The sequence below is a fragment of the Ranitomeya imitator genome, chromosome 8, assembly GCF_032444005.1.
Source record: "Ranitomeya imitator isolate aRanImi1 chromosome 8, aRanImi1.pri, whole genome shotgun sequence".
Lineage (NCBI taxonomy): Eukaryota > Metazoa > Chordata > Amphibia > Anura > Dendrobatidae > Ranitomeya > Ranitomeya imitator.
In genome coordinates this window covers 164,849,785-164,875,686 of record NC_091289.1, presented here as the reverse complement: position 1 = coordinate 164,875,686, position 25,902 = coordinate 164,849,785, and the positions used below count along the sequence as shown (strand labels likewise).

Genomic DNA, 25,902 nt, shown 5'->3' with positions numbered 1-25,902 from the left:
GCGCTGTCCCTGCACGTCCCTGCTTCTTCCAGCGCTCCATCTTCTCACTGTATTGAGCGGTCACAGTTATCGCTCATTACAGTAATGAATATGCGGCTCCACCTCTATGGGAGGTGAAGCCGCATATTCATTACTGTAATGAGCGGTACCATGTGACCGCTCAGTACAGGAAGAAGCTGCAGCGCTGGAAGAAGCAGGGACGTGCCGGGACCACGCCAGGAGAAGGTGAGTATAATTAGACAGCCTCCGCTCCCCCTCCCCTGCCGACCCCTGGGTATGACTCGAGTATAAGCCTAGAGGAGGACTTTCAGCCCCAAAAATGGGCTGAAAATCTCAGCTTATACTCGAGTATATATGGTAAATAGTTTTGGGTGTGAACTCCTGCTGACTCATTCCCTTTAAGGTATCCTCCCTTTACAGATAACCATCCCATTCAAAGTTTGGAATAATTCACATTTTTATGTGTACATTATGTTGGCATAATTTTTTCGATTTTCTGCGAGCTGTTACTCTGCAGTAGCAATAGCAGCTATCGGCTCACAGGTATATTCACCAATAGCTGCTGCTGCGCAGGCGCAATTTTCAAATTGATATTTTTTTCTAGCCGAATAACTTTAAGAACATGTATTATTGGCAAATAAAACATGCGATTATGCTGCAGAGCAGGTACCATGGTTGCCACCTGCCTGCAGAAGGTTTTTTTAATGTACAGATATTCATTATGCAAACTAGGGGGCGGTTCACTGAGGGATCAGTGACCTGTCAGCAGTCTACATTATGAATATCTAATCATAAGACCACATGAACACCCCCACAGGCCGCCCTGGAGCATTAGCATATCATTAACTCAAAACTAAAAATAAAGATTAAACAACAACCACAAGATTGATTTCATCACCAGTTGTAGAAGATAGACCAGAACAAAACACATCACACTAAGTGTGAATTGGGGCCTAATAACCACATACAAAAGTCATAAATGACAGAACAGCTCCAAGGGGTACACTTAAATACTGAAAAAATGGAGTAAAAAAGGGTCTGTTGAAATATAATACAAAGAATCCTTTTATTAAAGTGTCATGTATTAACATTCAGTAACAAGAATCAGTAAAACATGATTACATAAAGAACAAAAATAAATCATAAAGGACTCGGGTAAAGAGGTGTGGGGTCAATACTACATAGTATTTAGGTTTTTTTGGTGTTTAAATAATATATAGATCGGCTGAATCATTTTCCTTTAAAGTGTAATCTTTATATCCAAAGTTACAGATATCGTCAGATGTCATTAAAGGGTATAGAAAAATTGCTATATCATGATGAGTGTGAAACTAGATATAACCATAAATATAGAGGAGAAAATTGCAATCAGAACCTACAAAGTGACAACTAAACAACCTAAGATGTAAAATATTGATTCTTACCCATTTGGATCTTAGTAAGACGCCAGACAGATAGCCCATAGGAGCGTCTGCGTGGGCTTCCTCAGGGGCCTTCCGTGACGGCCCCCTGAGGAAGCCCACGTGAAACGCGTGTGATGTTCATTCTGCCACAATTTACTTTGTAACATTTTCCATGGTAACACTTTTTAAACCAAAAATTATCTGTACAATACCTGGAGGTCCTTGTGCTACTGCTTCTGTTGGTTCCGGAGTCACTGTACTTGTTGAGGTAACAAATATAAAAGATCCAGGCCATGCTCCAAAGTTCTTGGTGGAAATCCCATTTCTTGTAGATCCAGTGTAACTGGCCTCACCTGGTGTCTTGTGCACTGTGACTTGTCCTCCATCATTGGGTATTTTTCCAGCATGGATAGCCGCTCGACATATGGAGGAATCCTAGCCAAAATAATGAATGCAGTCTGAGATAAACTTTTAATACCATATTGTTTTTAATTCTACAGGATTCTTTAATTCTACATTTCTTGTGAAATTCTCAATAAGTTTGATGTGTCACATGACCCTCTTCCCATTGGAAAAAATAAAGTTGGATCCAAAATGGCCGACTTCAAAATGGCCGCCATGGTCACCACCCATCTTGAAAAGTTTTTCCCCTCCCATATACTAATGTGCCATGAACAGGAAGTTGATATCTCCAACCATTCCCATTTTATTTAGGTGTATCCATATACATGGCCCACCCTGTATATTTATATTTTAGCAAAACCTTTTAAAATGTATTATTTTTAGTTTCATCTTACATTTGTATACACATCAGTTCCCCAAACAGATCCTCCATTTGTAAGACAGTCAGCTGGACATAAAACACTGCAAAATAGATATAATTTTAGAGAAAAAAAACAAAAACCCACAATTATAGCGCAAGTACGTATTTGTGTCTGAACTGCAATATCAGACTTATCTCATATACTATACAAGAGTGGCTGTGTTGCTGCAAAAAAAGCCTATTTTTCTAATGCAATCCCTTGAAGAAAAAGAAAAGAAATCTTACTCTGCAGAAGATCCCGGTAAATCTTTTGCAGTTGTTGTACAAGATGCCATCACTGCAACAAAATGGGAATAACTCTATGAGATGAAGTTATCATAATTACAGGTTTATGTTCTACTAGATGGTGGTCCGATTCTAATGCATTGGGTATTCTAGAATATTTATGTACAGTATGTATGTATATAGCAGCCACATAGTATACAGCACAGGTTACGTAGTATATAGGAGCCATGTAGTATATAGCAGACACGCAGTATATAACACAGCCACATAGTATATAACACAGCCCACGTAATATATAGCACAGCCCACGCAGTATATAACACAGCCCACGCAGTATATAACACAGCCCACGCAGTATGTAACACAGCCCACGCAGTATATAACACAGCCCAAGCAGTATATAACACAGGCCACGCAGTATATAATACAGGCCACGCAGTATATAATACAGGCCACGCAGTATATAAGAGTGGCCATGCAGTATATAACACAGCCTATGCAGTATATAACACAGCCCACGCAGTATATAACACTGCCCACGTAGTATATAACACTGCCCACATAGTATATAGCAGTCACGCAGTATATAACACAGCCCACGTAATATATAGCACAGCCCATGCAGTATATAACACAGTCCACATAGTACATAACACAGCCCACGCAGTATATAACACAGCCCATGCAGTATATAATGCTGTCCATGTAGTATATAGCAGCCACGCAGTATATAACACTGCCCACATAGTATATAGCAGCCACGCAGAATATAACACAGCCCACATAGTATATTGCAGTGTGGGCACCATATCCCTGTTAAAAATAATAATTAAAGTAAAAAATAGTTATATACTCACCCGCCTGCGTCCAGCGAAGCTGTCCCGATGCAAGCGCTGCTGCCGCCAGCTTCCGATCCCAGTGATGCATTGCGAAATTACCCAGATGACTTAGCGGTCTCGCGAGACCGCTAAGTCTTCTGGGTAATTTCGCAATGCATTTCTGGGAACGGAAGCTGGCGGCAGCCGCGCGCGCATCGGCGGACGACGGAAGGTGAGAATAGCAGGTTTTTTTAAAAAAAAATTATTTTTAGCATTAGACCTTTTTACTATTGTTGCTGCATAGACAGCATCAATAGTAAAAAGTTGGTCACACAGGGTTAATAGCAGCGATAACGGAGTGCGCTACCCATGGCACAACGCCGTCCGTTAACGCTGCGATTAACCCTGTGTGAGCGCTGACTGGAGGGGAGTATGGAGCGGGCGCCGGGCACTGACTTGACGGAAGTAGGGAGGGACTAATTCTCGGCCGGACTGTGCCCGCCGCCTGGCGGCCGTGACCAATCAGCGACGCGAGATTTCCATTACAGACAGATGGAAGTACCCCTTAGACAATTATATAAATAGACAGGATGGTGGCCCGATTCTAACGCATCGGGTATTCTAAAATATGCATGTCCTTGTAGTATATTGCCCAGCCATGTAGTATGTTGCCCAGCGACGTAGTATATTGCCCAGCGACATAGTATACAGCACAGAGCCACGTAGTATATTGCACAGCCCACGTAGTATATTGCCCAGTCACGTACTATATTGCCCAGCTACGTAGTATATTGCCCAGTGACGTAGTATATTGACCAGTCACATAGTATATTGCACAGGCCACGTAGTATATTGCCCAGTCACGTAGTATATTGCCCAGTGACGTAGTATACAGCACAGAGCATATTGCCCAGCCACGTAGTATATTGCCCAGTTACGTAGTATATTGCCCAGTTATGTAGTATATTGCCCAGTGACGTAGTATACAGCACAGAGCCACGTAGTATATTGCACAGCGATGTAGTATACAGCACAGAGCCACGTAGTATATTGCCCAGCTGCGTAGTATATTGCCCAGCCACGTATGTTACAGGTTAAAAAATAAAAAATAGACATATACTCACCTTCCGATCCGAGGGCCCCTCGAGGGCCCCTTGTAGTTCTGTCACCAGCTTCCGGTCCCAGGGTGTGATGACGTCATGGTCACATGACCGTGACGTCATGGCAGGTACTTCTCGCGTAGGCACTCAGGACCCGTGATGACGTCGCGGTCACATGACCGTGACATTATGGAAGGTCCTTCTCGCGCAGGCGCGCAGGACCTGTGATGACGTCGCGGTCACATGACCGTGATGTCATGGAAGGTCCTTGTCGCACACCATCCTTAGCACCGGAGCATCGCGAGGAGCGGGAAAGGTGCCGGAGGGTGAGTATATGATGATTTTTTATTTTTTTAATTATTTTTAAAATTAGATCTTTTTACTATTGACGCTGCATAGGCAGCATCAATAGAAAAACTTGGTCACACAGGGTTAATAGCGGCGGTAACGGAGTGAGTTACCTGCGGCATAACGTGGTCTGTTACCACTGGCATTAACCCTGTGTGAGCGGTGACTGCGGGGAGTATGGAGCGGGCGCCGGGCACTGACTGCAGGGGAGTAGGGAGGGACTAATCGGACTGTGGCCGTCGCTGATTGGTCGCGGCAGCTATGACAGGCAGCTGGCGAGACCAATCAGCGACTTGGATTCCATGACAGACAGAGGCCGCGACCAATGAATATCCGTGACAGACAGAAGGACAGACAGACAGAAAGACGGAAGTGACCCTTAGACAATTATATAGTACTGTAGATTCTCTAAGATCTGACTCCATTCACATAGAGTAGTTAACTGTATAGGTCATAATGGAAGAGGTCAATGCACATATAAATAAATAAATAATAATAATAATAATAAAGTTTAATGTGATGAGATACCAATATTAGAGATTACTTAAACCCAATTATTATTCATGAAGGAAATAAGTCTATTTTTAGAGGTCTAGCAACTGGTGATGTGCGAGCATGTTCAGATAAGGTGTTATTTGAGCACGCTCGTATCCTAAATGAGTATTTTTGGCGTGCTCTAAAATAATGCCTGAGTCGCTGCACCTGCATGTCTCGCCTATTGCTTATTTATTAGCATTTCTACGAGTCCAAATCATCCAGTAGCCTTCTAGGGTCCATAGCAGTGCTTGGACAACGTAAAACGGCCATCATCCGGAACAATCTCCCTGCTCACTCCCTGCCTGCCGGCATGTTTGTATCACTAATGTATTAAAGAATCATACTTTTGCAAAAATTTGGTGAGCGCCATTTTTCTAGTTTTCTACTTCAATGACACTTATTTATCACTATGGTGTGTACCACCCAATTATCTCTGCATTTGGATGATATGCTCTATATGTGGCAAAATAATCTTGCTAGTAAAAAGAGCTGGTGCCGGTAAACTTCCACTCCGTTTGCTGAAATTTAAATTTTTAGCAGTTTTATAGGTAGCGTGATAGCATAGCCGGCGTCAGTGTTTGGTGACATCCAATATTGTTTTCGAGAAAAAAAAAGCATAGTGTAACTTTATAGGTAGGGAGGTAGCCTTTTTTTGTTTTTTCATAAAAAATCCCTGCAAACTCCACGTAATTTCAAGTGCATTAGGGGAGCGTACGTCACATTGTTGGTTATGTCTGTTTTTCTTTTGTAAAAAAATACTTAGTTGCATCGAGTAAATTTTTAGCGAGTACATTACCGGAGCGTACATTACAGTGTTGGTTACATCTGTTTTTCTTTTGTAAAAAAATAATTATTTGCACCAGGTAAATTTATAGGGAGGGCATTAGTGTAGTGAACATCTGTAATTTTTTTATACAAACTTTTTTATTTTACATCTGATTTTTATTTTCTTTTTTTTCTTCAAAGTGTTTCTTGTACATTTTTTCTATACTTTTTTTAAAATAATAAATTGTACCCTATACCCAAGCCCTACACATTACACTTGTAAAAGCACCAATTACACACACACATCCCCAGGGTTTTGAAAAATATTTTAAAAAATGGCCCATTCGTCAAGAAGATGCTATTCATCAGAGGAGGCATACTCCTTCCTTGCCTCCGAAACTGATTCATCCAGTGAGGAAGATCCCACATACGTCTATTCCTCCTCTTCCTCCTTCTCCTCCTCCTCATCTAGTGAGGAAGGACACCCAGCAAGACGCCCTAGGACCCAGGCAACTCCTGCAAAAATCGATCCCATATGGATTGAACACGCTAAAATTATCATCTCGTCATTCCGGATTTAATCGGGAGCTCAGGAATCTAGTTTGACACCACTGGCCTCACTGATTTTGACATCTTCAAATTCATTTTCAGTGAGGAAATAATAAATCTTAAGGTGGCCCAGACGAACTTATGTTACATGTTACGGAACCACTCAGCACCCAGAATATGTTGTGCAGTTATATGTATGTATAATAGGTTCCATGTGAGATGCATGTCCCTGGGCAGAGGGGACACGATATTCCCCTTTTGTCCACCCCCCACCTTTGTAATTCCCGCAGTAAATATTGGCAGGCTCCGGCCACCTGTGGCTATTGTAATGTATGTCTGGCCTGCCGCTTTTCTATTGGCCTGCCCTCTGTATCTGTGTGACATATTCTGTGTCCTGTGAGTAAAGGGTTGTCAGACTGGAAATACGTGGAGAAGCAGTGATCTTTTATATGCGCCCATGTAACCAAGCAATTCCGGCCAGCGTCATTCATTCAGACTCCAGCCAAAGCAGAGTGGACCTCCTGAAACATGGGGTGGTACTGAAAGAGGTACCCCAGCTTGGTAGACCCCATTACAACTTGTATGCCTAACTATTTTTTACCCAAAATCCCACGTCGTCATACGCCAGATGGACCCCTGTAAATGCAGCAGAGATGATGGCATTTTAGGGAATTGTGCTGCATATGTGTGACGCCCCAGGGTCCTGGTTGTCACAGTGACATTGCTTTCCTCACGGGGAGAGTGATGTTACGTTTGGAAGCGATGAAGGATATCTTTTATCAGGTAACCACAATGCATACAACATGTTCACACTCCAGACCAGATGGGGGAGCTCTAAGCCTAGTTTAGGGAGAACTCCCCTATAAATACTTTCTGATCTGGTGAGAAAGTTCAGAAAGTTACAGACACAGAAGAGGGCAGACCGACATAGTGTCAGAAGGTCTGAAGGGGTCCCGTAGTCTGAAGTACTACAGCTCCTGGAGAAAGAGACATACAGAAGGAAAGGACATTGTTCAGTGAGCGTGAAGGAGAGCGAAGCACAGGAGAGTGACATCAGGGGAGACCAGCTGCGAGTGAACTATCTCCCTCTGAAGCGCAGATAACCGATAGCCGGATTACCGAGGTTGTAAGGGACTCTAAGACTTACATCAGAGACCGGCAGGACAGCTGAATTGCAAGCTACCTGTCCACCACACACACCTGAAGACACAGTGACACATAGAGCCCGGGGTGTGCTAGAGTCCCTATAAAAAGGCTCAAGTTACCTGTCATGCAGGTATTGTCCTATCCTATATGGGGCACAGAGAGAAGAACTGTGAGGACCTTATCTGAAGCCATAGGCAGTAAGGGACTACTACACCACCGTGCTAGAGGAAGGCTTTTAACGCCACCTGGTAAAAGGGACTCTGGATTCGCTTCCAAGCCGGCCGGACCCTGCCTACCCTGTGATCTGGTACCCTGGACTGTGGCTGCCTGAAGTCTTCAGTAAACCAGATAAAGAGACTGCAACCCTGTGTCCTCGTTCTTTACTGCGCCATTCACCATCTTTCATCTACACCGGGAGCAATGGGGATATACTTCATCTGTGGGAAGTTAAACCATCTAGCTGCCATAACATCACCCCAGAGGACCCCTTAAAGAAGCGTCGGTCCCCACTGACCGAATACCACAGGTGGCATCACAAACATAAACTCTATTCACCAAATCCCTTTAAAGACTTTCCCCTTTTACATGGGCACCCAGGGCCACGGACCAGGTCGCCACCGTGACATCCCCCTGTGAACACCAGACCCGGTACCGGGTAACCCACGGCCCTGACAGGCGTTCCATCTTGGCGTCATGAACAGGATGTACTGACCCAAATCAGGTCATGTGCGCCTTAGAGACTGTGTTGTGCCTAACTGTGATTTATTTAGAGACTGTGCCTTGTGAATTACTGCCAAAACTGCCGCTATTGCCGTGCCGCGTGGAACGTGAGGAGTAGGAGACATACCTTCGTGGGCGGAGCCAGCTGTAAAGAGCACAAGAAGGAAACGGGTGCCGCACTGCGAGAGGAACCCCGGAAGTCAAGACGCCGTACAGCAAAGCTGGAAGTGAAAATGCCGCAAAGTGCCGACGGAGGACTGGGAACTGCTGCAGACTGCACACCGGAGGAATCGCTACAAACTCCGGAGGAGAGACGCCAGCTCCTATCAGGTTAGCAAGGGGGAGAAGCTATGTCAGACCAGGGGGGAGAAATGGTGGCGGACGCAGCCGCAGCCCATGTGATGCCCCAAGACTTCGGGGTGGATGCAGCCGCAGCCCCGGTGATACCCCAAGACCCTGTGGGGGACGCAGCCGCCGGACTCCTGGAACCCCTGGGCCCCGCCGCAGATGCACCTTCAGGCCCCATATTGCCACCAGGCCCCGCAGGCCCCGCAGCTTCTACCCGCAGGCCGGACCCAACTGCAGCTACAGTGCCCATCATGCCGCTGTCCATGCCCTATATTCCTGGAGCGGCCTGGCTTCCACAATATTCCGGGGAGTCCCATACATTAAGTGACTTTAAGGAAAAACTCTACAGCCTATTTGAGGTATATCCCCTAACCAAGCATCAGAAGGTCAGTATCTTAATTGGATAATTGATAGGCGCAGCCCTAAGTGAAGTGAAATCCTGGCCAAATGTGGAAAAAGGAACTGTGCAGCAGATATTTGCTAAACTTAAAACCACCTTTGACACCTGCACCGCTGCAGAAATCAAAATGAAGTTTTTTGGGTGCAAGCAGAGAGCACAGGATAGCATACAGGACTATGCCCTTAATCTCCAGGAGGCACTGCGGGCCGTCAGACAGGTTGACCCTAACAGCATACAGGATGGAGACAAACTCTTAAAGGAATAGTTAATTGAGGGTTTCCTGTCCAGCAACCACAGGACACAGCTGCGCATCCTGGCCTTGCAAAACCCTGACCTGGACTTTGCGCAATTTAAGGACAGAGCCATCTGGGTGTTGCACGAACCCCCACCCAACCGTGCAGTGCCTCTTAAGCGTCCAGCCCTCATGTACCATCAGGAGGTGGCACCATTTCCTCAGTTCCTCAGGTCCCGTTGAAGCTGATGCACAGGTCCTAGATGAGGATTCTTCTACACGATTATGCCTCCAGGTGCAGGAGCTGACCAAGAGTGTTGCTGCATTAGCCCAGACCGTACAGTCTCTACAGGCATCCCCTAAGGAGAAGATCAAGCTGGCTTCCAGACCGGAGGATGTTCCCTGGCGACGACAGAAGAGGATCCCACCAACCAGAGGGAGAGACAATGATCACTATCATCAGGACGGACGACCCATCTGCTGCCACTGTGACCAGGCAGGACACATCGCAAGGTACTCTAATTTAAACGAGCGACCCCTGGGGCAGAGGGCCAACCCCCAGGAATAGGATGACCAGGCCCACAAAACTGGCGATCCAAGTAAGTCGGAGGACAACCTGTCCTCCCCATTGTGATCGACGGCATCCCAATGAATGCTTTATTGGACACTGGTTCTCAGGTGACAATTATGCCTTACATTCTTTATAAGCGTTATTGGGCTGACACAGACATTAATAGTGGCCCAGATGATGATTTGACAATAGTAGCCAGTAACGGTCAGCCGTTGCCACAGGTGGGGTACAAAGAGGTCATCATTAACCCCTTTCTGACATGGGACGTACTATCCCGTCGAGGTGGGGTGGGCCCCCATGACCACGGACGGGATAGTACGTCCAGCGCGATCGGCGGCGCTCACGGGGGAAGCGCCGCCGATCGCGGCCAGGTGTCAGCTGTTTATCTCAGCTGACATCCGGCACTATGTGCCAGGAGCGGTCACGGACCGCCCCCGGCACATTAACCCCTGGCACACCGCGATCAAAGATGATCGCGATGTGCCGGCGGTATAGGGAAGCTTCCCGCAGGGAGGGGGCTCCCTGCGGGCTTCCCTGAGCCCCCCGCAGCAACGCGATGTGATCGCGTTGCTGCGAGGGTCTCACCTCACTCCCTGCTTCCTCCAGCCCCGCATCCAAGATGGCCGCGGATCCGGGTCCTGCAGGGAGGGAGGTGGCTTCACAGAGCCTGCTTAGAGCAGGCACTGTGAAGGCTGCAGCGCTGCATGTCAGATCAGTGATCTGACAGAGTGCTGTGCACACTGTCAGATCACTGATCTGTGATGTCCCCCCCTGGGACAATGTAAAAAAGTAAGAAAAATTTTTTCAAAATGTGTAAAAAAAAATAAAAAAAAATATTCCTAAATAATGAAAAAAAAAATATATATATTATTCCCCTAAATACATTTCTTTATCTAAATAAAAAAAAAAACAATAAAAGTACACATATTTAGTATCGCCGCGTCCGTAACGACCCGACCTATAAAACTGGCCCACTAGTTAACCCCTTCAGTAAACACCGTAAGAAAAAAAAAAAAAAAACGAGGCAAAAAACAACGCTTTATTATCATACCGCCGAACAAAAAGTGGAATAACACGCGATCAAAAAGACAGATATAAATAACCATGATACCGCTGAAAGCGTCATCTTGTCCCGCAAAAAACGAGCTGCCATACAGCATCATCAGCAAAAAAAAAAAAGTTATAGTCCTGAGAATAAAGCGATGCAAAAATAATTCTTTTTTCTATAAAATAGTTTTTATCGTATAAAAGCGCCAAAACATAAAAAAATGATATAAATGAGGTGTCGCTGTAAGCGTACTGACCCGAAGAATAAAACTGCTTTATCAATTTTACCAAACGCGGAACGGTATAAACGCCTCCCCCAAAAGAAATTCTTGAATAGCTGGTTTTTGGTCATTCTGCCTCGCAAAAATCGGAATAAAAAGTGATCAAAAAATGTAACGTGCCCGAAGATGTTACCAATAAAAACGTCAACTCGTCCCGCAAAAAACAAGACCTCACATGACTCTGTGAACCAAAATATGGAAAAATTATAGCTCTCAAAATGTGGTAACGCAAAAAATATTTTTTGCAATAAAAAGTGTCTTTCAGTGTGTGACGGCTGCCAATCATAAAAATCCGCTAAAAAACCCGCTATAAAAGTAAATCAAACCCCCCTTCATCACCCCCTTAGTTAGGGAAAAATTAAAAAAATGTATTTATTTCCATTTTTCCATTAGGGTTAGGGCTAGGGCTAGGGTTAGGGCTAGGGTTAGGGTTAGGGCTAGGGTTAGGGTTTGGGCTAGGGTTAGGGCTAGGGTTAGGGCTAGGGTTAGGGCTAGGGTTAGGGCTAGGGTTAGGGTTAGGGCTAGGGTTAGGGCTAGGGTTAGGGCTAGGGTTAGGGCTAGGTTTAGGGCTAGGGTTAGGGCTAGGGTTAGGGCTAGGGTTAAGGCTACAGTTAAGGTTGGGGCTAAAGTTAGGGTTAGTGCTATGGTTAGGGTTAGGGCTACAGTTTGGGTTGGGGCTAAAGTTAGGGTTGGGGCTAGGGTTAAGGCTACAGTTAGGGTTGGGGCTAAAGTTACGGTTAGGGTTTAGATTACATTTACAGTTGGGAATAGGGTTGGGATTAGGGTTAGGTGTGTGTCAGGGTTAGAGGTGTGGTTAGGGTTACTGTTGGGATTAGGGTTAGGGGTGTGCTTGGATTAGGGTTTCAGTTATAATTGGGGGGTTTCCACTGTTTAGGCACATCAGGGGCTCTCCAAACGCGACATGGCGTCCGATCTCAATTCCAGCCAATTCTGCGTTGAAAAAGTAAAACAGTGCTCCTTCCCTTCCGAGCTCTCCCGTGTGCCCAAACAGGGGTTTACCCCAACATATGGGGTATCAGCGTACTCAGGACAAATAGGACAACAACTTTTGGGGGCCAATTTCTCCTGTTACCCTTGGGAAAATACAAAACTGGGGGCTAAAAAATAATTTTTGTGGGAAAAAAAAAGATTTTTTATTTTCACGGCTCTGCGTTATAAACTGTAGTGAAACACTTGGGGGTTCAAAGTTCTCACAACACATCTAGATAAGTTCCATGGGGGTCTAGTTTCCAATATGGGGTCACTTGTGGGGGATTTCTACTGTTTAGGTACATTAGGGGTTCTGCAAACGCAATGTGACGCCTTCAGACCATTCCATCTAAGTCTGCATTCCAAATGGCACTCCTTCCCTTCCGAGCCCTCCCATGCGCCCAAACAGTGGTTCCCCCCCACATATGGGGTATCAGCGCACTCAGAACAAATTGGACAACAAATTTTGGGGTCCAATTTCTCCTGTTACCCTCGGGAAAATACAAAACTGGGGGCTAAAAAATAATTTTTGTGGGAAAAAATTTTTGTTTTATTTTTACGGCTCTCCATTATAAACTTCTGTGAAGCCCTTGGTGGGTCAAAGTGCTCACCACACATGTAGATAAGTTCCTTAGGGGGTCTACTTTCCAAAATGGTGTCACTTGTGGGGGGTTTCTACTGTTTAGGTACATTAGGGGCTCTGCAAACGCAATGTGACACCTGCAGACCATTCCATCTAAGTCTGCATTCAAATGGCACTCCTTCCCTTCCGAACCCTCCCATGCGCCCAAACAGTGGTTCCCCCCACATATGGTGTATCATCGCACTCAGGACAAATTGGGCAACAAATTTTGGGGTCCACTTTCTCCTGTTACCCTCGGGAAAATACAAAACTGGGGGCTAAAAAAATAATTTTTGTGGGAAAAATTTTTTGTTTTATTTTTACGGCTCTGCATTATAAACTTCTGTGAAGCACTTGGTGGGTCAAAGTGCTCACCACACATGTAGATAAGTTCCTTAGAGGGTCTACTTTCCAAAATGGTGTCACTTGTGGGGGGTTTCTACTGTTTAGGTACATTAGGGGCTCTGCAAACGCAATGTGACACCTGCAGACCATTCCATCTAAGTCTGCATTCAAATGGCACTCCTTCCCTTCCGAACCCTCCCATGCGCCCAAACAGTGGTTCCCCCCACATATGGTGTATCATCGCACTCAGGACAAATTGGGCAACAAATTTTGGGGTCCACTTTCTCCTGTTACCCTCGGGAAAATACAAAACTGGGGGCTAAAAAGATAATTTTTGTGGGAAAAATTTTTTGTTTTATTTTTACGGCTCTGCATTATAAACTTCTGTGAAGCACTTGGTGGGTCAAAGTGCTCACCACACATCTAGATAAGTTCCTTAGGGGGTCTACTTTCCAAAATGGTGTCACTTGTGGGGGGTTTCAATGTTTAGGCACATCAGTGGCTCTCCAAACGCAACATGGCGTCCCATCTCAATTCCTGTCAATTTTGCATTGAAAAGTCAAACGGCGCTCCTTCCCTTCCGAGCTCTCCCATCCGCCCAAACAGTGGTTTACCCCCACATATGGGGTATCAGCGTACTCAGGACAAATTGAACAACAACTTTTGGGGTCCAATTTCTTCTCTTACCCTTGGGAAAATAAAAAATTGGGGGCGGAAAGTTAATTTTTGTGAAAAAATATGATTTTTTATTTTTACGGTTCTACATTATAAACTTCTGTGAAGCACTTGGTGGGTCAAAGTGCTCACCACACATCTAGATAAGTTCCTTAAGGGGTCTACTTTCCAAAATGGTGTCACTTGTGGGGGGTTTCAATGTTTAGGCACATCAGGGGCTCTCCAAACGCAACATGGCGTCCCATCTCAATTCCTGTCAATTTTGCATTGAAAAGTCAAACGGCGCTCCTTCCCTTCCGAGCTCTCCCATCCGCCCAAACAGTGGTTTACCCCCACATATGGGGTATCAGCGTACTCAGGACAAATTGTGTAACAACTTTTGGGGTCCAATTTCTTCTCTTACCCTTGGGAAAATAAAAAATTGGGGGCGGAAAGTTAATTTTTGTGAAAAAATATGATTTTTTATTTTTATGGTTCTACATTATAAACTTCTGTGAAGCACTTGGTGGGTCAAAGTACTCACCACACATCTAGATAAGTTCCTTAAGGGGTCTACTTTCCAAAATGGTGTCACTTGTGGGGGGTTTCAATGTTTAGGCACATCAGGGGCTCTCCAAACGAAACATGGCGTCCCATCTCAATTCCAGTCAAGTTTGCATTGAAAAGTCAAATGGCGCTCCTTCGCTTCCGAGCTCTGCCATGCGCCCAAACAGTGGTTTACCCCCACATGTGGGGTATTGTCGTGCTCAGGACAAATTGTACAACAATGTTTGGGGTCTATTTTCTCTTGTTACCCTTGGTAAAATTAAACAAATTGGAGCTGAATTAAATTTTTTGTGAAAAAAAGTTAAATGTTCATTTTTATTTAAACATTCAAAAAATTCCTGTGAAGCACCAGAAGGGTTAATAAACTTCTTGAATATGGTTTTGAGCACCTTGAGGGGTGTAGTTTTTAGAATGGTGTCACACTTGGGTATTTTCTATCATATAGACCCCTCAAAATGACTTCAAATGAGATGTGGTCCCTAAAATAAAATGGTGTTGTAGAAATGAGAAATTGCTGGTCAACTTTTAACCCTTATAACTCCCTAACAAAAAAAAATTTTGGTTCCAAAATTGTGCTGATGTAAAGTAGACATGTGGGAAATGTTACTTATTAAGTATTTTGTGTGACATATCTCTGTGATTTAATTGCATAAAAATTCAAAGTTGGAAAATTGCGAAATTTTCAAAATTTTTGCCATATTTCCGTTTTTTTCACAAATAAACGCAGGTAATATCAAAGAAATTTTACCATTGTCATGAAGTACAATATGTCACGAGAAAAGAATGTCAGAATCACTGGGATCCGTTGAAGCGTTCCAGAGTTATAACCTCACAAAGGTACAGTGGTCAGAATTGTAAAAATTGGCCCGGTCATTAACGTGCAAACCACCCTTGGGGGTAAAGGGGTTAAGGTGGGTTGGGTAGAATTGAAGGCCCAAGGAATGGTGATTTTTGATATTGACCGACGTGAACATAACCCCAGGATGACCATTGGTACTAAAATCATAGAAAATTGTCTTGCAGAGGTTATTGTCTTATTACAACAGGTGGCCGAAACTGCTGGTTCCAGTGAACAACATGTACTGCAGAAAGAAAACAGAGCTCTGGTGCAGACATAGCAGGTAGAACTATCTGAGAAATTGGCATTGCCACAGTGAGTGATTCGATTCCCATCGCAATACCCCCCAGGAGTGAAATGTTAATATGGTGTCGGTCAGCAATAGGCCTCAGAGGTAAAGACTACCAGGCCCTGGCAGAACCTGTGTATTCAGATAGTAGACCCACAATCCTGTCAGCCAGAGGGGTGTTTGAAAAATGGATTCCTTTATTTGCCAAAGTGCAACGTTTCAACCCACATGGGTCTTTGCTTGACAAAGACCCATGTGGGTTGAAACGTTGCACTTTGGCAAATAAAGGAATCCATTTTTGAACACTTTCACCTGGATTGGATGCTGTCCTTCATTGTTTACTTGGTATGTACACTTTCCATGGGGGTCCAGTGGAACTAGGACGTGCATCCACTTATCCCATGTGCTGTCGGCCATTTTGCTATTTTGTTAGAGGGGTGGTTGAAGTCTGCAAGGGGAAGGTACCAGTACGTGTCCTTAACTGTGGAGAGAAACTTGTCAAACTGTTTACTGTTGATAATAATGTAATACAGGCAACAGAACCCTTGGTCCCATCCAACCAGGTGGAGAACAATGGCTCTGCAGGACAAATGGAAGATTGGTGTCAGAAATCACTCATGGGCACTGACTCTACACCATCACACCAAAAACAAGGGGCTTACCGGGTGGTCCATGAGTATGAGCGAGTATTCAGAAAACACCCACTAGATTTTGGGCAGGTAAAAGGGATTCAACATCATATCCCCACGGGAGATCATCCGCCCATTAAGGAGAGATTCCGGCTTGTACCTCCAGCTCATTATCAATGTACCAAAGACATGTTACGAGCGATGAAAGAGGCTGGGGTAATCAGAGATTAGTCTTCGTCAGGAAAAAGGACAGCACCATGAGAATGTGTGTAGATTATAGGCAGATAAACCGCATTACACACAAGGATGCATACCCATTGCCTAGAATAGAAGAGTCATTAGCTGCTTTAAAATCTGCTAACTACTTCTCTACCTTGAATCTCACCAGTGGGTACTGGCAGGTTCCCGTGGCAGAGGCGGATAAGGAAAAAATGGCCTTCACCACACCGATGGGTCTCTGTGAATTCAACTACATGCCGTTCGGACTGTGCAACGCCCTAGGAACTTTCAGAGAATGATGGAGTGCTGTCTCTGGCACAAGAACTTCGAGAACGTCTTGATGTACCTGGATGATGTCATCGTCTTCTCCAATCTTCTCCAAGACTTATGAGGACTAACTGAAGCACCTGGCTGAGGTGTTCAAAGCTCTGTCCAACTTTGGATTAAAGGTAAAACCATCTAAATGTCACCTGTTGAAACCCAAAGTGCAGTACCTGGGCCACGTGGTGTGCGCCGAAGGAGTGGCACCAGGCCCTGACAAGGTCACCATGATCAGAGACTGGCCAAAGCCCAGCAACCTCCATGAAGTCTGGCAGTTCCTAGGTTGGTAGACTACTACAGAAGATTTATCAAAGACGTCACTAAGATAGCCGCACCACTACAAGACCTGTTAGTGGGCCAATCCAAGAAAACCAAGGGTAGGAATACCCCATTTGACTGGGACGATGGGCTGGAGAGATCCTTCACTCGATTGAAGTTGGCTCTCACAGGAGATGAGGTACTGGCTTACCCTGAATATGACCAACCTTTGTGCTGTACACAGACGACAGCAACATGGAAATGGGAGCCGTGTTGTCCCAGGTACAGAAAGGCAAAGAAAGGGTAATCGCCTACGCCAGCAGGAAACTTCGCCTCACAGAAAGGAACCCTGAAATCTACAGTTCCTTTAAGCTGGAGTTCCTCACCATCGTCTGGGCAGTGACAGAGAGGTTCAAGCACTACCTGGTCTCAGCAAATTTCACAGTCTTCACGGACAACAATCCGCTGATACACATGGAGACAGCAAAACTAGGTGATTTGGAGCAGCGATGGATGGCCCGGTTGTCCAATTAAGAGTTTACCATCAAGTACCATGCGGAGCACAAGAATGCAAATGCAGATGCCTTGTCCAGGATGCCCAACTTGCCAGAGATAGGAGAAGATTCAGAAACACTCGAAGAAATAGAGTTGCCAGCTTTCCACCGCCCCAGGGCAAATCAGTATTCCCATCATGTGAGGAACAGGCACAGAAACAAGCAAGAAGCCACACTGAACCCATTGCCCCACCATGGGTGGGCAGAGACACAGGACAGTGACCCCGCGGTCCATCTGGTCAAGGAGCTGCTGACGCAAGCCAATTCGCACCCTGGTCCAGATCCTCCACAAGAGACTCGACAGCTGTGGAAAGAGATAGGCAAACTGTTTATGTACGATGGTAAGCTGTGTCACAGGAGTATTGACCAACACACTCACGAGCTGGTCTGGCAGATAGTGGTCCCAAGACAAGATGCGCCAATGGTTCTAGAAGCGTACCATGATGGAGCAGGACACTGCGGATGGAAGTAGTTAGAGATCCTACTTTGTGGAAGGTTCTACTGGATTGGCATGAGAAAAGACATCAAAAAGTGGTGCCGAGAGTGTGGCCCATGTAGCTTGCGCAGAAAGGACAGTGACAGCCAGAGGGCTCCCCTACAGCCCATAGTTACTAAATAGCCACTTGAACTGATGGCCTTAGACCATGTGAAGCTAACTCCAAGCCGGTCAGGCTATGTCTACGCTTTGACTATTGTGGATCACTACTCCAGACTCCTGGTAATCGTACCTGTCAAGGACCAGACAGCAAAGACGGCAGCCAGAGCCTTCCAACAGCACTTCTGTAGACCACATGGATATCCTGAGAAGGTACTTAATGATGAAGGCCCAGCCTTTGAAGCAGAAGTATTTCAAGAATTCGGCAACCTCCACAGATGTAAAAAGATCAGAACCACACCATAGTACCCGCAAACCAACGGAATGTGCGAAAAGATGAACCAAGTAGTGATCGACTTACTGAAGACCTAGCCTTTACATGAAAGAAATTTATGGCCAGAAAAGTTACCAGACTTAGTAGACTTGTACAACCACATTCCAGTGAATTCCACCAACTGCCCTCCAGCATACCCGATCAGATGAAGATCTAATAAACTACCAGTTGATCTAGACATGGGAGTCCTAACCCCAGAAAATACCTCACCAGATGTAGATTGGGATGCTGAGAGACAACAAAAGTACCGCCAAGTTACAAGAGTGCGTTGAAAGAAGTCTATCACAAGCGAGACAAAAAAATAAGAGAGAGACTATAACCAACGTGCCCCTGCAATTCCCTTGTCACCAGGTGAACAAGTGCTCAAATGTAAAAGAAGACTGCACAAACTTGACTACCAGTGGGAAGCAGAACCGTATACTATCCTACCTTCAAACTTCGACAACACGAAAGTCTGCCTTATCAGTAAAGATGAAGGAGAAACTTCAACTGCAGTATCCAGAGACCATCTCAATGTATGCCCTGACAAACTGAGGAACAGAGAAACAGACCCAGGAATATCTCCACCCATGGAAGAAGAAGAGAAGAAAATTCACACTCTTCTTGGAGATTTTACCAAGTCTTGGACTCAAGTGCATCAGGCCATACTGATACCTGTATTGACTTTTCCCCAGCTGGAAATACCAGAACAAAATGTGATTCCAGACCATCCTGAATCAGAAGAGACTTCGCACCACCAGGCTCCAGCAACAAATGTCATACCAGCAGTGGACCCAGAGAATCCACCCTCTGCTATTGGTGAATCTGTCAGACCTATGGTGAATCTAAAAAGACACAGATGCTTGCCCAGTTTGCCAATACAATGCAGGCATACAAGCAGTACACACATTAGTGGGTCCACCCTGGTTCTACCCACTTGCTGGCATGGGTAGGGCCTTGTTTGCTTGTTTCTTCACAGACCTGAAGCAAAACCGTCTGGCATGGTGAGCCCTGGGTCTGGATATGCCTTGTAGCCCGCCCAAGACCTACATTGGGGTTTATGACAAGTCCCTTGCATCGGTACTTTCATTTATAAACAAAGACACCCTGGTATAAAACCAGATGTACTTTTATAAACTCGTTTTTGCAACGTTTAAGCCAAATATACCTCTCATAAAGTGAAGCCAAAGTTTTATAATTCATCAAATGTTACAAAATGTTTGCATTATTTAACAAATGAAAGTACCGATGCGAGAGACCCGTCATAAACATAGGGGGTGTACATATCTCAGATCAGGTCCTCCAACCATACAGTGCCATGCAAAAAGCCAAAGTATGGTTCAAAAAATTGTCCATGCACTTTGTACAGATGGCACTGTACAATGCTTTTGTGCTGTTCTGATTTGCAGGCAATACGGGGACCTTCCTTCAGTTTCAGGAGGAAGTAATCAAGGCCCTAATGTTTGACACTCAGGGAGTTGAGTGTCCCAGTACTTCTGAAACTGTTAGTGCCTGTATTGTCCTAGGTCAACATCTCCCAGGAGAAGTTCCCCAAACAGCTAGGAAAGGACGATCACAAAACCGGTGCAGAGAGTGCTCCAAGAGGGGAATCTGAAAGAACACCATTTACCATTGTGAAACTTGCCCTGAGAAACCTGGCCTTTGCATTAAGAATTGCTTCAAAGCGTACCACTCGTCCACAAATTAATAACATTTGTTTTTACCCTGACACAACACACTTTTATAATCTGATGTACCCCGCACAACTTACAAACAACATCACATTATAAATTCGTACACCAGTAAAACCAAACGCATTATAGTCATTACTATAAAACTATGCCTCTAGATAAATTCCTTCATGGGTGTAGTTTCCAAAATGGGGTCACTTGTGGGAGATTTCCACTGTTTACGTACATCAGGGGCTCTCCAAACGTGACATGACTCCTGCAGACCATTCCATCAAAGTATGCAATCCAAAACATCACTCCTTTGCTTCCAAGCCCCGCCGTGCGCCCAAACAGTGGTTTTCCCCCACATGTGGGGTATTGGCGTACTCAGGAGAAATTGCACAACAACTTTAGTGCTCCATTTTCTCCTTTTACCCTTGTGAAAATAAAAAAATTGCTGCTAAAAGATCATTTTTGGGTAAAAAAAGTGATTTTTTTATTTTCACGCCCCAATTTTATAAACTTCTAGGAAGCACTTGGGGGGTTTAAAGTGCTCACCACACAGCTAGATAAGTTCCTTGAAGGGTCTATTTTCCAAAATGGGGTCACTTGTGGGGGTTTCCACTGTTTAGGCACATCAGAGGCTCTCCAAATGTGACATGACATCCACAGACCATTCCATCAAAGTCTGCAATCCAAAACATCACTCCTTTCCTTCCGAGCCCTGCTGTGTGCCCAAACAGTGGTTTTCCCCAACAAATTGGGTATTGACGTACTCAGGAGAATTTGCACAACTTTAGCAGTCCATTTTCTCCTTTTACCCTTGTGAAAATTAAAAATTTGTTGCTAACAGATCATTTTTGGGGAAAAAATTTGATTTTTTTATTTTCACACCTCTACGTTATAAACTTCTGTGAAGCACCTGGGGACTCAAAGTGCTCACCACACAAGCTAGATAAGTTCCTTCAAGGGTCTAGTTTACAAAATAGTGTCACTTGTGTGGGTTTTCCAATGTTTAGGCATATCAGGGGCTCTTCAAATGTGGCACGGCTTCCTTTCTCAATTCATGACAATTTTGCGTTCAAAAGGATAAAAGGAGCTCCTTCCCTTCCGAGCCCTGCCATGCACCCAAACAGTTGTCTTCTCCCATATTTGGGGTATCGGTGTACTCAGGAGAATTTGCACAACTTTAGCAGTCCATTTTCTCCTTTTACCCTTGTGAAAATTAAAAATTTGTTGCTAAAAGATCATTTTTGGGGAAAAAATTAGATTTTTTTATTTTCACACCTCTACGTTATAAACTTCTGTGAAGCACCTGGGGACTCAAAGTGCTCACCACACAAGCTAGATAAGTTCCTTCAAGGGTCTAGTTTACAAAATAGTGTCACTTGTGTGGGTTTTCCAATGTTTAGGCATATCAGGGGCTCTTCAAATGTGGCACAGCTTCCTTTCTCAATTCAAGACAATTTTGCGTTCAAAAGGATAAAAGGAGCTCCTTCCCTTCCGAGCCCTGCCATGCACCCAAACAGTGTTTTTCTCCCATATTTGGGGTATCGGTGTACTCAGGAGAAATTGCGCAACATCATTTGTGGTCCATTTTCTCCTTGTACCCTTGTGAAAATAACAAAATTGTTGCTGAAAGATCATTTTTGTGGCTAAAATGTTAAATGCTCATTTTTTCCTTCCACATTGTTTCAGTTCCTGTGAAGCATCCGAAGGGTTCATAAACTTCTTGAATGTGGTTTTGAGTACCTGGATAGGTGCAGTTTTTAGAATGGTGTCACCTTTGGGTATTTTCTGTCATTTAGACCTCTCAAAGTGACTTCAAATGTGAGGTGGTCCCTAAAAAATGGTTTTGTAAATTTTGTTGAAAAAAATAAAAAATCGCTTGTCAAATTTAAAATCTTATAAATTCCTAGCAAAAAAAAAATGTGGTTACAAAATTGTGCTGATGCAAAGCAGACATGTGGGAAATGTAATTTATTAACTATTTTGTGTGAAATATATCTCTGATTTAAGGGTGTAAAAATTCAAAGTTCAAAAATTGTTAAATTTTCAAAATTTTCACCAAATTTCCAATTCACAAGCGAAAGTCATAGCGAAGAAACTTTAACATTATCGTGAAGTACAGTATGTCATGAGAAAACATCCTCGGAATCACTAGGATCCGTTGAAGTGTTCCAGAGTTATGGCCTCATAAAGTGACAGTGGTCAGAATTGAAAAAAATGGCCTGGTCAGGAACGTGAAAACAAGCTTCAGGGCGAAAGGGTTAAACAACAACCACAACACGGATTTCATCACCAGTTGTAGCAGATAGATCAGAACAAAACACGTCACATTAAGTGTGAATGGGGGCCTAATAGCCACATCAAAAAGAGTCATAAATGACAGAGCAGCCCCAAGGGGTACACTTAAATACTGAAAAAATTAGTCAAAAAGGGTCTGTACAAAAAATCATTTTTTTAAAGTGTCATGTACTAACATTCAGTAACAAGAATCAGTAAAACATGATTACATAAAGAACAAAAATAAATCATAAAGGACTCGGGTAAAGAGGTCTGGGTTTCAATACTAAATAGTATATAGATCGGGTAAATCATGTTCCTTAAAAGTATAATGTTTATATCCAAAGTTACAGATATGGACAGATGTCATTAAAGGGTCCAGAAGAATTGCTATATCAAGTGTCAAACTAGATAAAGCCATAAATATATAGTAGAAAATTGCAAACTGAACCCACAAAATGACAACTAAACAACTTAAGATGTAAAATATTGATTTTTACCCATGTGGATCTTAGTAAGACGCCAGACAGATAGCGCCAACATGCGTTTCACGTGGGCTTCCTCAGGGGCCTTCCATGACGGTCCCCTAAGGAAGCCCACGCAAAACGCTTGTGATTCTCATTCAAACTCACCTGTGGCAGGTGTACTTTTCATTGCATAGAATAATGCACATTATACCAATATTCTGCCACAATTCACTGGGTAACATTTTCCATGGCGATACTTTTGAACCAAAAATTATCTGTACAATACCTGGAAGTCTTTGTGTTATTCCTTCTGTTGGTTCCGGAGTCACTGTACTTGTTGAGGTAACAAATATAAAAGATCCAGGCCATTTTCCAAAGTTCTTGGTGGAAATCCCATTTCTTGTAGAACCAGTGTAACTGGCCTCACCTGGTGTCTTGTGCACTGAGACTTGTCCTCCATCATTGGGTATTTTACCAGCATGGATCGCTGCTCTACATATGGAGGAATCCTAAGAGACATTATAGATACAATAATTGATTACCTTCATTATATTATTAGATAAGAAAGGATAACAATTTTGTATTCATCTTACATTTGTATACACGTCAGTTCCCCAAACAGATGCTCCATTTGTAAGACAGTCAGCTGGACACAAAACACTGCAAAATAAATATAATTTTAGTAAAACAAATTATAACGTAAGAACGTATTTGTGTCTGAACTGCAATATCAGAATTATCTCATACACAAGAGTGGCTGTGTTGCTGCAAAAAAAGCCTATTTTTCTAATGCAATCCTTTGAAGAAAAAGAAAAGAAATCTTACTCTGCAGAAGATCCCGGTAAATCTTTTGCGGTTGTTGTACAAGATGCCATCACTGCAACAAAATGGGAATAATTCTATGAGATGAAGTTATTGTAATTACAGGTTTATGTTCTATTCTCTAAGATCTGACTCCATTCACATTGAGCAGTGAACTGTATAGGTCATAATAGAAGAGGTCAAAGTATATATAAAGAATAATAATAAAGTCTAATGTGATGAGATACTGTTAAATATGCTTATTTTGCACATTTATTTAATCCGGACTCTTTACCAGACGCGATCCTCTTAAAGAAAAATGTAATGATATTTTCATAAAAATGTAGTGGTTTATTGGATTTTCCACAGATAAACCACATTGCAGCAAAACATAAAATAGGTGAAATAGTTACGAACAGATTGTCCATTTGTTCCTCATCTTTCCTGAGATGGTAAAAGATGTCTGTCTGTCATGGAGTAGAAGTCATCATGGCTACCAGCTGTTCATTCCTTTGTGAGTAGTCTGAAGTCCATGGAGAATGAAGGAGAGAAGGCCCAAGGTGACAGGCCTCACGTGACCGCCCACCCCTCCTATGCATTTGCATATTTCCCATAAGGGATGGGGGCAGTGTTCTGGATCACTGCGTTGAGAAACACGTGATGGTGTCTCCGCGGTGTTGGATGTTTTGATCTCCCCGGTCATTCATCCTTATGTTTACACCCCTCCTAAGAGACATGATTATATATGTCCCATAGAGCACGTGTTCTCTCTATATGGTGTTAACTTACTCTGAGCTATATATACAGGAATAGCTTTTGTAATGTCAGCAAGAGGCAATGTGCTCGTTACAGCATTGAGAATAAGAATAATTCAATTAATAATTAATATTTAACAGATACCAATATTAGAGATTACTTTAATCCATTTATCTTTCATGAAGGAAATAAGTATTTTTAGAGGAGACAGGACAGACTTCTCTCCCGTGGATATAGTAAACCACTAGTAACCAGAGCTCAGGCTATCTCCAGCTCCAGAGATAGGCACAATCTCCTGTATGGTAAAAGTGGCAATAAAAAAGAGGCTCAGAGACATTTTTCTAATGGTATCTCATTTACCACCACATATACAGTGCCTTGCGAAACTATTCGGCCCCCTGGAATCTTTCAATCTTTTCCCACATATCATGCTTCAAACATAAAGATACCAAATGTAAATTTTTGGTGAAGAATCAACAACAAGTTGAACACAATTGTGAAGTTGAACTAAATTTATTGGTTATTTTTAATTTTTGTGGAAATTCAAAAACTGAAAAGTGGAACGTGCAATATTATTCGTCCCCTTTACTTTCAGTGCAGCAAACTCACTGCAGAAGTTAATTGTGGATCTCTGAATGATCCAATGTTGTCCTAAATGCCTAATGATGATAAATATAATCCACCTGTGCGTATTCAGGTCTCTGCATAAATGCATCTGCTCTGTGATAGTCTCAGGGTTCTGTTTGAAGCACAGAGAGAATCATGAAGACCAAGGAACACAACAGGCAGGTCCATGGTACTGTTGTGGAGAAGTTTAAAGCTGGATTTGGATGCAAAATGATTTCCAAAACTTTAAACATCCTAAGGAGCACTGTGCAAGCGATCATATTGAAATGGAAGAGTGTCATACCACTGCAAATCTACCAAGACCCGGTCATCCCTCTAAACTTTCATCTCAAACAAAGAGAAGACTGATCAGAGATGCAGCCAAGAGGCCCATGATCACTCTGGATGAACTGCAGAGATCTACAGCTGAGGTGGGACAGTCTGTCCATAGGACAACAATCAGTCGTACACTGCACAAATCTGGCCTTTATGGAAGAGTGGCAAGAAGAAAGCCATTTCTCAAAGATATCCATAAAAAGTGTTGTTTAAAGTTTGCAACAAGCCACCTGGTAGACACACCAAACATGTGGAAAGAGGTGTTCTGGTCAGATGAAACCAAAATCGAACTTTTTGGCAACAATGCCAAACTATATGTTTGGCGTAAAGGCACACAGCTCATCACCCTGAATACACCATCCCACTGTCAAACATGGTGGTGGCAGCATCATGGTTTGGGCCTGCTTTTCTTCAGCAGGGACAGGGAAGATGGTTACATTTGATGAGAACATGGATGGAGTCAAATACAGGAC

General features: G+C 43.6%; 1 protein-coding gene across 1 annotated transcript in view; it reads right to left on the bottom strand.

The window, feature by feature from the left end:
- Window positions 1–25,902, bottom strand: part of LOC138648216 (mucin-2-like) — a 76,834-nt gene that overhangs the window by 23,563 nt on the left and 27,369 nt on the right. The window contains exons 12-17 of the mRNA XM_069737738.1: window positions 23,756–23,807; window positions 23,524–23,590; window positions 23,217–23,439; window positions 2,452–2,503; window positions 2,201–2,267; window positions 1,616–1,838 (exon numbers count right to left, since the gene is read on the bottom strand). Coding sequence (XP_069593839.1) covers window positions 1,616–1,838; window positions 2,201–2,267; window positions 2,452–2,503; window positions 23,217–23,439; window positions 23,524–23,590; window positions 23,756–23,807 — 684 coding nt within the window. The remainder of the gene's footprint in view (window positions 1–1,615; window positions 1,839–2,200; window positions 2,268–2,451; window positions 2,504–23,216; window positions 23,440–23,523; window positions 23,591–23,755; window positions 23,808–25,902) is intronic.